This window comes from Coffea arabica, chromosome 1c (genome assembly GCF_036785885.1).
Source record: "Coffea arabica cultivar ET-39 chromosome 1c, Coffea Arabica ET-39 HiFi, whole genome shotgun sequence".
Lineage (NCBI taxonomy): Eukaryota > Viridiplantae > Streptophyta > Magnoliopsida > Gentianales > Rubiaceae > Coffea > Coffea arabica.
In genome coordinates, this window is record NC_092310.1 from 24,679,612 (window position 1) to 24,694,469 (window position 14,858).

A 14,858-nucleotide genomic window follows, 5' to 3' on the forward strand; every position below is an offset into this window, starting at 1 on the left:
GGCAGTTAATGGTGGATAATTACTCAAGTATCTCAATTATCAAGTAAGATTGTACATTAGTACAATCTAAGGAATATTTCACAAAAATGAACCTCAATTACTCGTAAATCGAGGTTCAACTTGCGTTTTATTAAGTACAATATTAATTGAGTTTTTTATCATGAAAATCGAGGGCAAAACGTTTGAATATTACTAAGAGAATTAAGAGTTTTTGGAAAACTCCTTTGCCTTGAAATTTGAAAAATTCAGTTTTGTTATGAATCTTTGAAAAATCGTAACTCACTCGGTACAAGTCGAGAATTGGAAAACTTTATACCGTTGGAAACCTCTTAGAAAGTACTATAAGTTCCTAGAAGACACTTTTTCATGAATCGAAGTGGAAAGTTCTCAAAAATGAGCTTGAAGGTACAGAATTGGTTCACAAGGCAGAATGAAGTTGGATTTTGGCCAACTTTGAAAATTCGGCACGATTCGCACGTTGCAAACCAGCCTCTGAAATTTGTCACTCAAGTAGTGTTACAAGTGAAGTTTATAACAAAACAACCGGATCAAGAATCGGAGTTTCGAGTACTGAGATACGGTAGCTCAAAGTTAGGCAAATTCAAGACTGGAGAAGAATTTCCAGATTTGAACCTCCAACACTAGAAATTTAATTAGGTATCGAAACGAACTTGGATTGATACCAAAATTGGCAGTATTTCGATACTATATGGAAGGTATCTCTCTGTCAAATTTCAGGGAAAAATACCCTAGGGAAGGTGGTGAACTAATCACCCAAAGTTCCGGAAAATTCCTAAGGCAATCTGCCTTTTGACTTTCATTTTCCAAATTCAAATCGTTTAACCAAGAAAGCTATCCAACCATGGTTCATTTGTGAAATAAAGGTCTAAGATACAACCATGATACCTTTGGTAATGGTTTAGCATCAAAATTTCAATTAATAAGATTACTCACGGGTTTTTGTCCGAAACCAGTCCAAATAATACGTTTTTCCAAAACAGGGCAGTCCTCTTATTTTGGTCACAACTCAGTCAATTTAGCTTGGAATTGAGCGTGGTTTATGGCGTTGGAAAATACCTTCATAGGACTAAAAGTTCACAGAAGAAATCGTTCCAAAATTTGGCAAGCAACCAGCTCGAAATTGAGCCTCAAGTTGCTGCCTCTACAGACCATTCCAGCAGTTCCGAGAAACAGGACAGTGATCTTAAAACGTTTGGTCCGGCTCACTCACAAAGAATCAAAACATGCATTTTATCTCAAATTAAAGCCTGGGATGTCTAGTTTCAAACGCCACTGACGTCACATGATTTCGACATCCGAGGACAGAGTTATAGTCGAAATACCACAGCTGGTCTGAGCCATACGGGAACAGTTTCCAGATTTGCTAGTTTCCCAAAAAAAATTCATTTGCCCAACCAAACCTTATTATTTTTCAATGAAATTTTTCACACATCTAATATAACATATAAACATCAGGTTCATGCCAATAATTCACCAAAAATTGGCCTTATAGTGGCCGAACAAAACAGGGGTAGTTTCGGAAATTTCTTGTCATGACCTCAACTTTGAGTTTCCAACAATAATACTCCATGAATCCATCATTATAACCATTAAACTACCATTAAATCCAACATTCATCATCTAATCAGCAACAACAACCCAAGTGTGGGAATACAAAGAGCCCACTTTCACATTTTACAACCATATCAAGCCATCCATACACATGCAATAGCTTAAAGATGCATTTCTACCATCATAATCCAAGCTTAAGGTGTAGGATGAAGTTATACCTCTTTAGTGTCTTACACCCAGAAATTTTCGGTCCTCAAGGCTCCAAGAAACCGTTAAAATGCAGCCCTTTTGTTAGCTAAATCCAACCTCCAAGTAGTTTGCTAGATGATCTCCAAGTTTGGTGAAGATTGGTTGAGGTTTTGGGTTGATTTAGTGAAGAAATTTGTGAAGCAAGAGAGTGAGTGAGAGAGGAGATGTTGGCCGGCTGTCTTGGTGAGAGAAGAGAGAGTGAATTTTGATCCAAGTTAGCTTCCAAGAGAAGATTAAATGAGTGGTGCACAATCACTCCAAAGTCAACTCACATTAGGGCTCGTTTGGCACGTTTTAGGCTCGATTTTCTCGCGCGTTTGGTTTACTAGTGCACTGAACCTCCAATGCATATATATTCATGTAAATATTCTTCACTCTTAATTGTCCCGAAATAAGGGTCTAAAGTCCCTCAAATGAAGTCGCGCGTGTGAAAACGCGTACCGTCAATTTTTAACGCTATAACGCGAAACCTCCGAGAAATTCTTATAACGATTGCACTACTAACTATCACTTGAGTGTTTATTCATAATATTACCTATTTTAGAACCACAGTACAAGTTTCCAATATTCCAAACTTATTGTGTTTCTACGCGGTAAAATCTCCAAGCACTATTCACTATTTTTACTAAACGCACTCCAAGAAATTAATTTTCGAAACGAATCATTTTAAAAATATAACGAAGTTATATTACCATGTATTTAGGTCTAATAAGACTACAAAATATTCCTTGGAAATAAAATCCAATTAAATAATTTATTAAGCCATAAATTTGGTTTAAATAAAATAATAGTTTTTACGAGTCCTCACATGAGTCGAGTATTAACTTCTCAAATCTCCAATAAATTTGTATCCATGCGTCTTTTGGAAAACTATCCACGCGTGAGTAGTATATGCTCACTTAGAACTTATTCACCTTTAATTCTCGATTAACTTTTCTTAATCTGCTATTGTCCGTTCTTAATTTCCCCAGGATAATCATACTCTCGAATATAATATCACCTCGAAACACTCGTGTTCACTATCTCGCACTTAAACAATCCTTCCGAAAATTGAAGTTGTTAACGGGACATTTTAAAAACACAATGAAGACATTATTCCATACGAATGGATTTAAAATGGTCGTAATAAATTATTTGGGGAAAACAGGTGGATAAATACTTAATGAAACCATTAATATTCGATAAAATAAGAAATTTTTCGGGTCTTCACATATTCAATCTCTCAATAGATGATATCTCTCAACAGAGTACTTGTGAGAACCCGTAATTTTCTCATTTTCTAGGTTTTATTCTCTTTAATGGCACGTTTTCTGCATTTTCTTTATTAAGTAAATTTTCTCGATAATTTTTATGAGTAAATATAGTTTTTAGATGATTTTTCTAGTATCGGTTAGATTTTGAGAAATTAAGAGCGTATATCGGACGTGGGACCCGCTAGTGCGAAAAGTTCGAAAAAATATGGCCAACTAGGTTAAGTTTTGGATACTGGGTTTAAATTATCGGGTGCTAAGAGATAATTAGAGGTTACCAAGTGGATTGGTGTGAGAGGAAACAAAGTGATATGCATGCATTAATTATAGTGACAAGTGTCACTTAGAGAGTTGTTGTTACTTTTGACTACTATTCATCTTTTACCAAATAAATCAAAATTTGACTCAAAAATCATCAAAATTTGCAAGCTCATAGCCGACCCTCTCCAAGGAAGAAAGAAAGGAAAACTCTCCAAATTCCTAGCTCTACTCTTGCTCAAATCTACCAAAACAACCATTTGATCTTGCATTTGTTCCATAAAACCCCTTCACTTAGTGATTGTGAGGTGTTTAGTGGAGTTGTTTGGAAGGCTAAGGTGATTAGTTGCTCCCTCTCTTGTATTGCTAAGGTGAGTAGTGAAGGAAGCCCTCTCCTCCATCTAATGATGTTTAATTCATGATTTGTTGTAGCCTAAGGGATGATATTTGGTGTTATTTCATGATTTTGGTTGAGATTGATGACATTTTCTATTTATTCATGATTTTTCTATTTTCATATGATTAATGTTGTGTGGCCATGTGTGATGGTTGGAAATGATATTGAAGGAAGCTAGAAGGTGGAAAGTGTGGTTAATTGCAGAAATTTTCTGTTTTGGAAGGAAATTTGGAAAGTTAGGGTTTCATTTCCTTCATTCTGCTTGGCACTGTTCATCATAGTTAGAGGCCGAATTAGCCTTGGGTTAAAACATGAACGTTGTAGGGAATGATATTTTAGAGATGCCTTCAAAATTTCAGGCCAATCGGAGTAGCGTAGCTTGTGAAAAGACCGAAATACCCCGGCTGCCCTGTTTCTACCCGAACTTGATAATTGCTTCTGTAATTGGTTAATTTGGTTGGGAATACTTCTGATTTGGTTGTTGACGTCTTCTTAATAAATGTATCCTGGTGTCTTAGCTTTCGGATGGCTTTAGAATCACTTGATTTGGACTTAGGTAGCCTGAATTACGGTTCATTAACCAGAATGCGGTTTGTTAACCTATTTTTGCGGTTCTGGTTTAGTATATTGAATTTTTGACCTAGTTGTACTATGAACTGGATTGAGTGACCTTCTGCAACATTGTATCCCTATCTGTTAGCTTCGAGATGGTGTATCTTGTACCTCCATCCGATAATCGTAGTGCCAATGGTGCCAAAACCGCAAAATGATGTCAAAAACTGTTTTTAGGGTTTAAAGTTTAATTCCATTTCCGGATTTCCCTGGTTTACTCTAGTGCTTATACATTCTTATGGAGCCCTATTTTGGTAGTATGCGGAACTGGTTTATGACTTGTAATCGAGTCTTATTGAGCTTGTTTGAATATTTTAGGGCGTGACGGTGATTAAAGACGCTCTTTGGGCGAAAGTTTATGAAATTTCACTTGCTTGCCTGGTGAGTGTACTACTCAATTGTTTGTTTACAATGTGGCTTTGCTATATTTGAACTTGATGCCTTGAGGGCCTATGTGCCATTGAAACTGATTAGAGTGAGGGTGTACTTGATCGCCCTCACCCCTTTTGGTACTTTATACGACTGTCTACTGTTTTACTGTGGTATTTAAATGATACCTGATATACTGGATTTGGTGTCGTTTGGACGAGTATCCAACGGCCATTACTGTTATTACTGAGCTCAACCCCATTGGTAGTCGATTGAATCGAACCAGCGAGGGCTTGGTCGTGAAAGTTGACGAGTCATGGGGACTGTTATATGGAATCTTGTAGTAGTGAGACTCTTGATTGCGGTATACTCGAGTATTACCAAATTTCTACTGTTTGGAGTTCGGGCCCGGTAGGGGTATGTTGGGTGGAAGGAATAGAAGTAAAGTGGAGCCTACGGTTGGTTACTCTTAAACATTGACGGAGAGCCAATGAGATCCGATCAAGAATGTAAGCGAGGAAAGGGGCTCTTGAGAGCCGTCCGTATCCTTTTATCAACTCTATTAATGTGTGCTCTTGGTTTACTTTTGATTATTTGAAATGAAAAGCTTTATACTTATATGAACTTGGTTGCTTGAGTGATAGTATCTCACTGGGCGTAAGCTCACTCTATTCTGTTTGTTTTCCTTACAGGGAATTGAATACTTTTGGAAAGGCGATGAATAGGGATTGCCGAGTTGAGGTTATGTACATATATATTTTGAATAGCTCCTTTTGGGCAGAACCCTAAATGTATTTTGACCTAATTATCTTGCTTTTGTTTTGTAAATTACAAACGTATGTATATAACACTGCTTAACCCTGTTTATGGGTCCTATTTGGATTGGAAATGTTTTCTGAGTTATATGACATGGCACCCACTATTCACCGACGGTTTAGTTTGCATTTGGCTATTTTACGATTTCGGCTTGTGTGAGCACGTGTTATTTTCCCGAAACATCTTAGATCGTGTTTACCTGCACCGTTAGTCCTGGCGAGAGCTGGGCAGGCAGTCCGCTAACCCCTTCGGTTCGCCTTAGGGGAAGGTGGGGCTGTCACAGTACTCAGCCCAACAGTACACAGCACAAGGGGTTCAATTCAAGTCATGTAATCACCCCAACAGCACACAGCAAAAGGGTGATACTCAACACAAGGCATGTATTCTCACATATTAAATCAAGAACAAAAAGATGGGTTTAGGTCGAGTGAGATAAAGTACATCCTCGCCTAAGTATTCATTTAACATATACAAAGTACTTTGACAATTTATCATATAAACCAACCCAACCAACCCAACTACTCACTCAAAATAGTTAGCACGCAAATCAAGGCACTTTATACGGGTCCACCGACTCCGTCCAGTTCGTCACTGCCTGTGATAGAAGATTATACTCAACCATCAGTCAAACAACCATCACAAATGGAAATAAGGACTAAAATGGCAAAACGACAAAAATGGCCAAGAAATGCATGTGCGCGTGCGCAGAAATGAAAATGGTATGAAAATGGGTTGCACGGTTTTGACCATAACCAGAGCTGTGGTTATCGGATCAAGGTGTACTAGGTAGCATGTCGAAGCTAAGACAAAGGGTTACAACTTTCATGAAGACAATGCATCCCAATTTTTAGTGGATCCTGGTCGAATTTGCAGATTACGGAACCAGAATTCCAAAGGCTGGTTTATACCTCTAGTGAAAATTTAGGTGGCATGCCCCTTGTGTTTACCTATTTTCCAGCCATTTATGGCTTCATTATTTTCCTCAAATCAGCCTCAATGTCACACATAGGCAATGTTACCACAATATCCCTTCAACTAGACTCAAAATAATCCAATTACAACACAAGTCTTAACAAGGCAACCGAAAATCAAGTTTAAAGGCAAATAGCTAAATGGCAGATTTGACGTCTCTTGGTGTTTCGTTCACAACGGAAGCTACGCCTATCGGTTTGGGGTAAACTTTATACTGTTTCGAAGCTAAGACAGAGAAATACAAGTCTCATGAAGATATCAACAACCAATTCGTGCTATTGCAATATCAAAATGTAACATCTTAGAGGAAAACATAAAATTGTCCGCAAAACAGTACATTTAGCAGTCAAGGGTATTTTGGTCATTTCACATGGTACAGTGGTCCGATTGAGCTAAAATTTTACAGGAAACTATATAACATCATTTCCTACAACTTTCATGTTTTGACCTAAGCCTGATTCAGCCTCTAAAATGGACGAATTAAACAGGTCGGAAGCTAAACAGGTTAGTTTCAGTTTCTGGAATTTGAACTTTTCCTCTAGAATTTCATATCTAATAAGCATTCAATTAATCAAAACCAACAATTACTAACTCTATAAAATCCATTACTAGATAAATAACCATAATCAAGGCTGATAATGTAAACCCTAACTAAACATCCACCATATCAATCAAAACTACTTAAATAACCATCATTTGCCAAGAATAGGAGTTTCTATCCAAACTTAAACATGATTAAGGAAGAAAAATAAGAAAGACAGCCATGGTACCTTCTAGAAACTCCTTGTAGGTGAGAAACACACCACTATCTTCCCAAAATTTCAGCACACCAAGCCTTCCAAGCACCAAAAGTTAAATTTAATCGGTTTGGTTCGGTTAATTTCAGCTCAACAAGGAAGAATCAAGGTTGGAGTTGAAGTTGTTTTTCTCTTTTTTCCCTCTCTTATTTTCAGCCAAGATGGAAGAAAAATGGAAGAGAATGGAGCCAAGAAGAAAGATAAGAAGGAAGGAAACTCATTTGGTCAAAGTTCCATGGATTGCCAACAAGTGTCAACTCAAGATGGCTACTTATTTTTTTTTCCCTTTTCTTTAGTCCAAAATTTTGGCTGCTTTAGGAGATATTTTAGGGCTGATTTTGCTTAATTAATAACAAGGAGATTAAGGTAATACAGTGGTGGTCAAGTGGTGCACTCAATCGGTAACGAATGGTACACATCGGTTCAACCCGATTTTCCTTATTTCGCACGTATTAGGGTTTTAACTTATAATTCACTAACTTATTATTATTAGTTTTAATCACACACTTTTTCTTATCTAAAACTCACTCTTAACAACCAAATTTAGTACACACTCCGTATCGATTACTCACACTATGAAAAGACGTAAAAACCTTAGTTTACCTTAACGATGAATGAAAAGGGAAAACTCTTAATTTCAAGTTTTTATTCCAATCATTGGGGATGTAAATGAGTAGTATAGCTATTATAAGGCTGTGAGAACCCGAAAATTTTCTTTAATTCTAGGCATTATTTTATTTCTTTGTACACATTTTCTATATTTTTCTTATTATATTAATATTATAGATATTTTTATAAGTAAATATAGTTTTTAAAACTTTTTCTAGTATAAGTTAGTTCATGAGATATTAGGAGTGTAAATTGGACGTGGGACCCGCTAGTGCGTTAAGTGAGATAAATTCGGCCAATTAGGTTAAGTTTTGCATAAAGGGATTAAATTACTAGGTGTTAGGAGATAAATACAGGTTATCTAGATGGATTAACCATGGGGAGACAAGAAGATAGCATTAAGCATAAAAGGTGCCACGTGTCGCTTTTCCTATTCAAAGTTGGACTTTGACTACTTTTCTTACCTTTACTAAAATATCAATTTCGACCCAAAAATCATCTACATTCTTACCTTCTTGGGCGAGCTTCATGTGAAGAGAGAAAAGAGAAAGCTTCAACTCTTGTCTTCTATTTCTTGCTTATATCTTGAAATCCAACCGATTAAATCTTAAATTTGTCCACAAAAGTGACTTTCTAAGGAAGATTAAAGGTCTTGGTATAGTTGTTTTAGAGGAGGAAACCCTAAGTTACTACCTTTCTTGAGGTGTCAAGGTATTTTGCTTAGAAACTCATTCCTTGTTCCTAATAATGGTAAATTAGTGACTTGTGGTGGGTAAATAGGTTGTTTTATGAAAAATTTCATGGATTAAAGTGGAGTTAGCTAAATTTCAAATTTTTTTGGTGATTTTTCTGTTTTCATATGATGGTTATGGTTGGCCATGGAATGATAGGTTTATATTGTGTAAAATGGAGCTTTTGTGTGTTAATTGTAGTTGTTTGCGAAAAATTTCAGATTGTGCGGAAAATTTCAGTTTTAGGGTTTCAAATTTGGGGCTTTTCTAGGGTTTATTGTGGAGCTTTTAATTGGCCTTGATTGAAGGGTGTTACAACCCTAATAAGGTGTGTTGTTTAGCTTATGATGGGTATATGTACTTGTGATGGTTTTTGGTGAAAATTGGTAATGAAGGGTAGGATGGAAAAGGTGAAAAATTAAGGGGAAGTGCTGTCCAAAGTTAAGGAGATTGGGTACATTTGAGTTAAGAGTGATTTTGAGTAGAAATAGAAGGGTCTTGAGGTTGTCTATGCTGAGCACCTAATATTATTTCATTTCACTTCTTAGTTATAATTTGGTATTGCTCTAGTAGTGCATTAAAGAGGTTATGACTCGTGTTTGAGTCTCAATTGTGGCAATTTTCTTGTTTTAGGTTGTGCTGGTGATCCGGGGCCTACATCGGAAGGAAATTTGTGAACTTGTTTACTTGAACTGGTGAGTGTACCTTTGTATGGTTTAATGCTTAAATGATTGTTTAAACTTGATTTTGTGAACTTGGTTGACTTGAATGAGACGAGAGTGTACTTTACTGCTTTTGTTCTCTTATCTGTATGACTGCTACTGTGTAACTGTGAAACTGTACTTGTGCATGATTTGAGGTCGTTTGGAGGATAATATCCAACGACTTTATTGTGAAATCTGAGCTCTTACCTTATTGGTCGTTATTCGGGTCGAGCCGGCAAGGGCTTGGTCGGTTCGATAACGAACCAAGAGTGACTGTTAGTCGAGTGGAGTGTTATCTCCTCGACCTGTGGTATACTCGAGTATTGCCTTCTCTGTTTCTGTGAGGTGTTCGGGCCCGGTAAGGGGAATGTTCGGTGGAAGGAATGTGGTGTAAAGTGGGATCTACAGTCTTGTTCTTTTCTCCAAAGGTTGACAAAGTGTTAACGGGTTTGAGATCAAGTATGGCAAGTGGAAAGCGGCTCTTGAGAGCCAATTGTATCCTTTTTTTACCTTGGTTATTGTGATGTAATATCTTATGTGTTCCTTGGCTAAGCATGATTATCTTTGTACGTCTTGATGGTACCTCACGAGCATAAGCTCACCCTCGCTCTTTTTGTTTTCCTTATAGGAACAACTTTTGAAACTATGTTTTGGAAAGCGAGTTGAGCTAGTTAGGAAATTCTTTGTTTTGTATAGCTCCTCGATATATGGAAAAGTGTATTTTGATTTAACGATTCCTTTTGACTTGTACATATACCAATATATGTATTTCGAAGAGTTTCCATGTGTATGTGTTATAAACTCCCTTAGTATTGTATATTCATTCGTGTTGGATACAGTACTTGTTTTGGTTATGGTTTGGTTGAGTACGAGGGTTGAACGAGGAAGAAGAAATTTTGGCGAGGTTACTGTTCACCAAATCCGGCCAAGAATTTGACCAAGTTTTGGCCGGATACCTGGTCGGATATGCAAGGAAAATTTTGAAAATTTTTGGGGAAGCTACTGCCTCCAATCTGGCTAGGAATCCGGCCGGATTGTGATGTGGCAGTCACTTTTCATTCGCGGCTCGTTTTCGTTCTTCGTTTCGTTTGTTTTTTTGGGTTCTTGTTATTCGAAACAAGTATTTCAGGGGTGTGGTTAGCTTAGTAGTCCTGGCGAGAGTTAGGCAGGCAGTCCGCTTATTTCTTTGGTCCGCCCTAGGGGAAGGTGGGGTTGTCACAAAGGTAATGGATTCCAAATAAAAGGAAATTTTAAGAAAAATATGAGGGATTTTACAACTCCATAGATTAAAATTAGGGTTTTGAGTAAAATATGAGGGATTTAAGAAAAACTTGTCCATCACAAGTAAAACTAGGGTTTTGAGTACAAGTAGTGTTTCTAGTCTTTAAACCAAAACAAAAATAAAATAAAGAAACCGTAATATCCTCTTTGAGACTAAAAAAAAATCATTATCCTAAAAGCGGGGGTATCACATTATGTATGGAAAAGATTTCATACCATTATTCCAATTTCAGTGTTAGTATTGTACCTTAAGTTTAAACCGGTATTGTATTGAGTCCTGGCGAGAGTTGGGCTGGCGTCTCGCTGATACCCTATGGTTCGCCATAGGGAGAAGTGGGGATGTTACAGTTGGTGTCAGAGCACTAGGTTAGAGATCTATTTGGGGGATATATTAGAGACTTTACTTCTAAGAATAGGAATAGGATAACCTAGTTATACCCTAAGTTCCATTTGAGCGAGTTAGTGACTTTAAGTTTCTAACCCGAAAAATTGTGGTTGTTTTGCAGGGATGGAGAATGGGAATGGAGGACCTGCTGCTAATGGTAATGGCCATGCTAATCATGCGGAGCCTCTTAGATCTATTTACTATAGAGCACAAGGCGGAGGAGCTCGTGTGCGTTAATCACCTTCTACTAGGTATCCTCGATGTGTCTGTAGGGCGACATACGCTTACCCGAATAACCTTGTATTTGCCCTTGACGATGAGCGACGTCAGTTGGTGGATACCAATCGAGATCTACTCCAGGAGGTGGAGGAGCTAAGCCTTATGGTGAACACTCAGAGCGCTAGGATTGCTGAGCTGGAGGGGACATTAGTGGACGAGGTGGCCAGGGTTGAGGCCACCCATGATGAGCTTCAGAGAGCTAGGGCTCGACTTACTAGAATAAGCGAGGAGGTCCATGATCGGGCTTCCAGGATCCTGCCCAATGCCACTATGCTGATTGATGAGGTGATGGAGATTGTTTAGAGTTCGGCTCAGGAGAAGGATCCGGAGGAGGACCCTGAGGAGGAGATTCCCCCTAATAGCCCTACTGTGGACTAGATCTTGAGTGATAGACCTTTGACTTTTGTAGCTTAGAAATAGCTAGGGTGATACTAGTGCTGAGGCCATTGTATTTGGCTTAGCTGTGTGGCCTACTTTTGAGGCACTTGATTTTACTTTAGTCGCACATGACTAAAAGTACTTTTGTGGCACCTGTGTGCTATATTTTTGTAATCCCCCATGACTTGTTAATTGTATGGACTTTCGAAGTGCTAATGTATGTAAATTATTGTTATGCCCGATGTTTTCATGATTGGTTCTTATTTTAAAAAGTTCCTCGCGTAATTACTTTTATTTCTTGCACTAGGCATACCTAGAATTATGGACGGATGAAGGAGTGGTCGAGGTCGTGGGCGAGGGACTAGGCAAACCCAACCTCAAGGGGATGATTAGGGATCGGCAACTGGACTGACCCAGGGACAAGAGAATCTAGAGGGTAACCAAGTGGCTGCTACCATTAATTGGATGACTGATATCCTTGAACGATTAGCCGAGAGACAGTGTCCAGGGCCACTTAACCAACCCGGGCCAAGGATAGAGGGGAAGATAGGGCTTTGGAAAGGTTTCTGAAATTTAACTCGCCTAAGTTCACTGGAAAACCTAATCCTAAGGTAGTAGAGAACTAGTTGGAGAGGATGACCAATATATTTGCTGCCTTCTATACCGAAGATAGGCGAGTGAACTTTGTTGCTTTCCAATTCGAGAGTGTAGCCCATGCCTGGTGGGACATGAAAATGGGAAAGTGGGAGAGAGCCCAAACCCCTTGAAATTGGGAAAACTTCACGAGAGAGTTTAATGAAAAGTTTTTCCGCCTCTGATCCAAGAGAAGCGGGAGGATGAGTTCATCAAGTTGACTAAGGGAAGTTCACTAAGATTTCTAAGTACGCTCCTGAATTGGTGACCAATGAGCGGAAAAGGATAAGACGGTTTGTTCAAGAGCTTAAAGTGGAGATTCAAGAAGGCTTGGCTGCAGCCCAAATCTCTACATTTACTGAAGTTTTGAAGAAAGCACAGAGAGTTTAGAGCGCAAGGATGCAAGTTAGGGACTTTCACTCTAAGAAAAAGAATATTTCTAGTTATACTTCTGGTCAGGCTAGTAAGAGTGCCCCGCCTTCCAAGATGGGAAGGGGAACGGGAGGAGTGAGAACCGCTGGAGCTTCAAGGGGAGTTCTATCCAGAGGAGGTCGTAATAGGCCGATTCAAGTGAGAGGAGTGCCTTCTAGTGGTCCGGCCATAACCCCTCAAGTCAACTGTGGTTACTGTGGCAAACCATTGTTGGAGAAAGTTGGAAAAGTGTTTGTTCTGCGGTAGTGCCAAGCACCAACTCACGGGTTGTCCGAAGACGCCAAGAGTAGGAGGTACTACTCAAATGCCAGAAAAGTCAACTTCTAAGCAGACTAGTGTTGGAGGGAGTCGACCAAAGGTACCTGCTAGGGTTTATGCATTGGACTACCAACAAATCCCCGATGCTACTGAGGTGGTTGAAGGTATGATCCCTATTTTCCACCGTTTAGCTAAGATTTTAATTGATTCGGGTGCAACACATTCTTTTGTAAACCCTAACTTCATGAGTGGAATAGATTTGAAACCAATTAAGTTACCTTATGATTTGGAGGTTAGAACACCTACTGGGGATCAAAGTTTAATCGCTAACTTGATATTTAAAGATTGTGAGATATGGGTTGGAGAATGGAAATTACTAGCCGATTTGATGGGTTTAGCGATTAAAGGATATGATGTGATCCTAGAAATGGACTGGTTAGCCCGTTATAATGCTCAGTTTAACTGTAAGACAAAGACGGTAGAATTGTGTATTCCAGGAGAGGCAACTCTGAAATTGGATGTAAGGGGTAGATTAGCCTCATTTGCACTTATCTCAGGAATTCGAGTTAGGAAAATGTTAAGTAAAGGAGCTCAGGGATATTTGGCTTTTCTTATAAATACTCCTAGCGATAAAGTGAGAGACATGCCTGTAGTGAAGGAGTATCCGGACATCTTTCCTGAAGAGTTAGAGTCTTTATCTCCGGAAAGGGAAATAGCTTTTAAGATTGATGTGACTCCAGGAGTAGCACCTATCTCCAAGACGCCGTATAGGATGGCTCCAGTTGAATTGAAAGAGTTGAAATTACAGTTGCAGGATTTACTGGAGCGAGGTTTTATAAAGGAGAGTGATTCACCGTGGGGAGCTCTGGTCTTATTTGTTAAGAAGAATGATGGGAGTTTAAGGCTGTGTATAAATTACTGAGACTTGAACGATATTACCATTAAGAATAAGTACCCTTTGCCCCACATTAATGAATTGTTTGACCAATTGCAAGGGGCAGTAGTATTCTCGAAGTTAGATCTGAGTCAGGGTTATTATCAATTGAGGATTTTAGAGAAGGATATACCCAAAACTACTTTTAACTCGAGGTATGGACATTTCGAGTTGCAGTAATGCTGTTTGGATTGACTAATGCACCTGCGGCTTTTATAGATTTAATGCATCGAGTCTTTAAGCCTTATCTGGACCAGTTTATAGTGGTGTTCATCGATGATATACTGGTGTACTCTAAGACATTGGAGGATCATGAGAAACATTTGAGAATTGTTTTACAAATTTTAAGGGAACATCAGCTGTACGCTAAGTTTAGCTAGTGTGAGTTTTGGTTGAAGGAAGTAACATTCTTAGGCCATATAATTTCTAAGGACGGGATTAAAGTGGGCCCAGCCAAAGTTGAAGCAGTCTCTATATAGAAACAACCGGAAAACCCTACTGAAGTTTGAAGTTTTATAGGGTTAGCAGGGTATTACCGAAGATTTATTAAGGATTTTTCTAAGATTGCTGGACCCCTGACTGAGCTGACTAAGGAAAGTGGAAAATTTATATGGAGTCCTAAGTGTGAAGAAAGTTTTCTAGAATTAAAGAGACATTTGACAAGAGCGCTCATGTTAACTCTACCGAATGGGAAGGATAGTATTGTGGTCTATACGGATGCTTTAAAGAAAGGCTTGGGATGTGTGTTAATGCAAAATGAGAAAGTGATAGCTTATGCCTCTAGGAAATTAAAGCCGCACGAGAAAAATTACCCGACTCATGATTTGGAGTTAGCGACTGTAGTGTTTGCATTGAAGAAATGGAGGCATTACCTTTATGGGGTGACATTTGAGGTTTTTACCGACCACAAGAACCTTAAGTATTTGTTTTCTCAAAAGGAGC

The 14,858-nt window shown here is 38.6% G+C and overlaps 1 protein-coding gene across 1 annotated transcript; it reads left to right on the forward strand.

The window, feature by feature from the left end:
- The first annotated feature begins 13,028 nt into the window (after nt 1-13,028).
- LOC140005050 (uncharacterized) lies at nt 13,029-14,296 on the forward strand. Its single transcript, XM_072045149.1, has 3 exons — nt 13,029-13,146; nt 13,723-13,890; nt 14,136-14,296. The coding sequence occupies exons 1-3, from the start codon at nt 13,029-13,031 to the stop codon at nt 14,294-14,296; spliced, it is 447 nt and encodes a 148-aa protein (XP_071901250.1).
- Nucleotides 14,297-14,858: the final 562 nt, after the last annotated feature.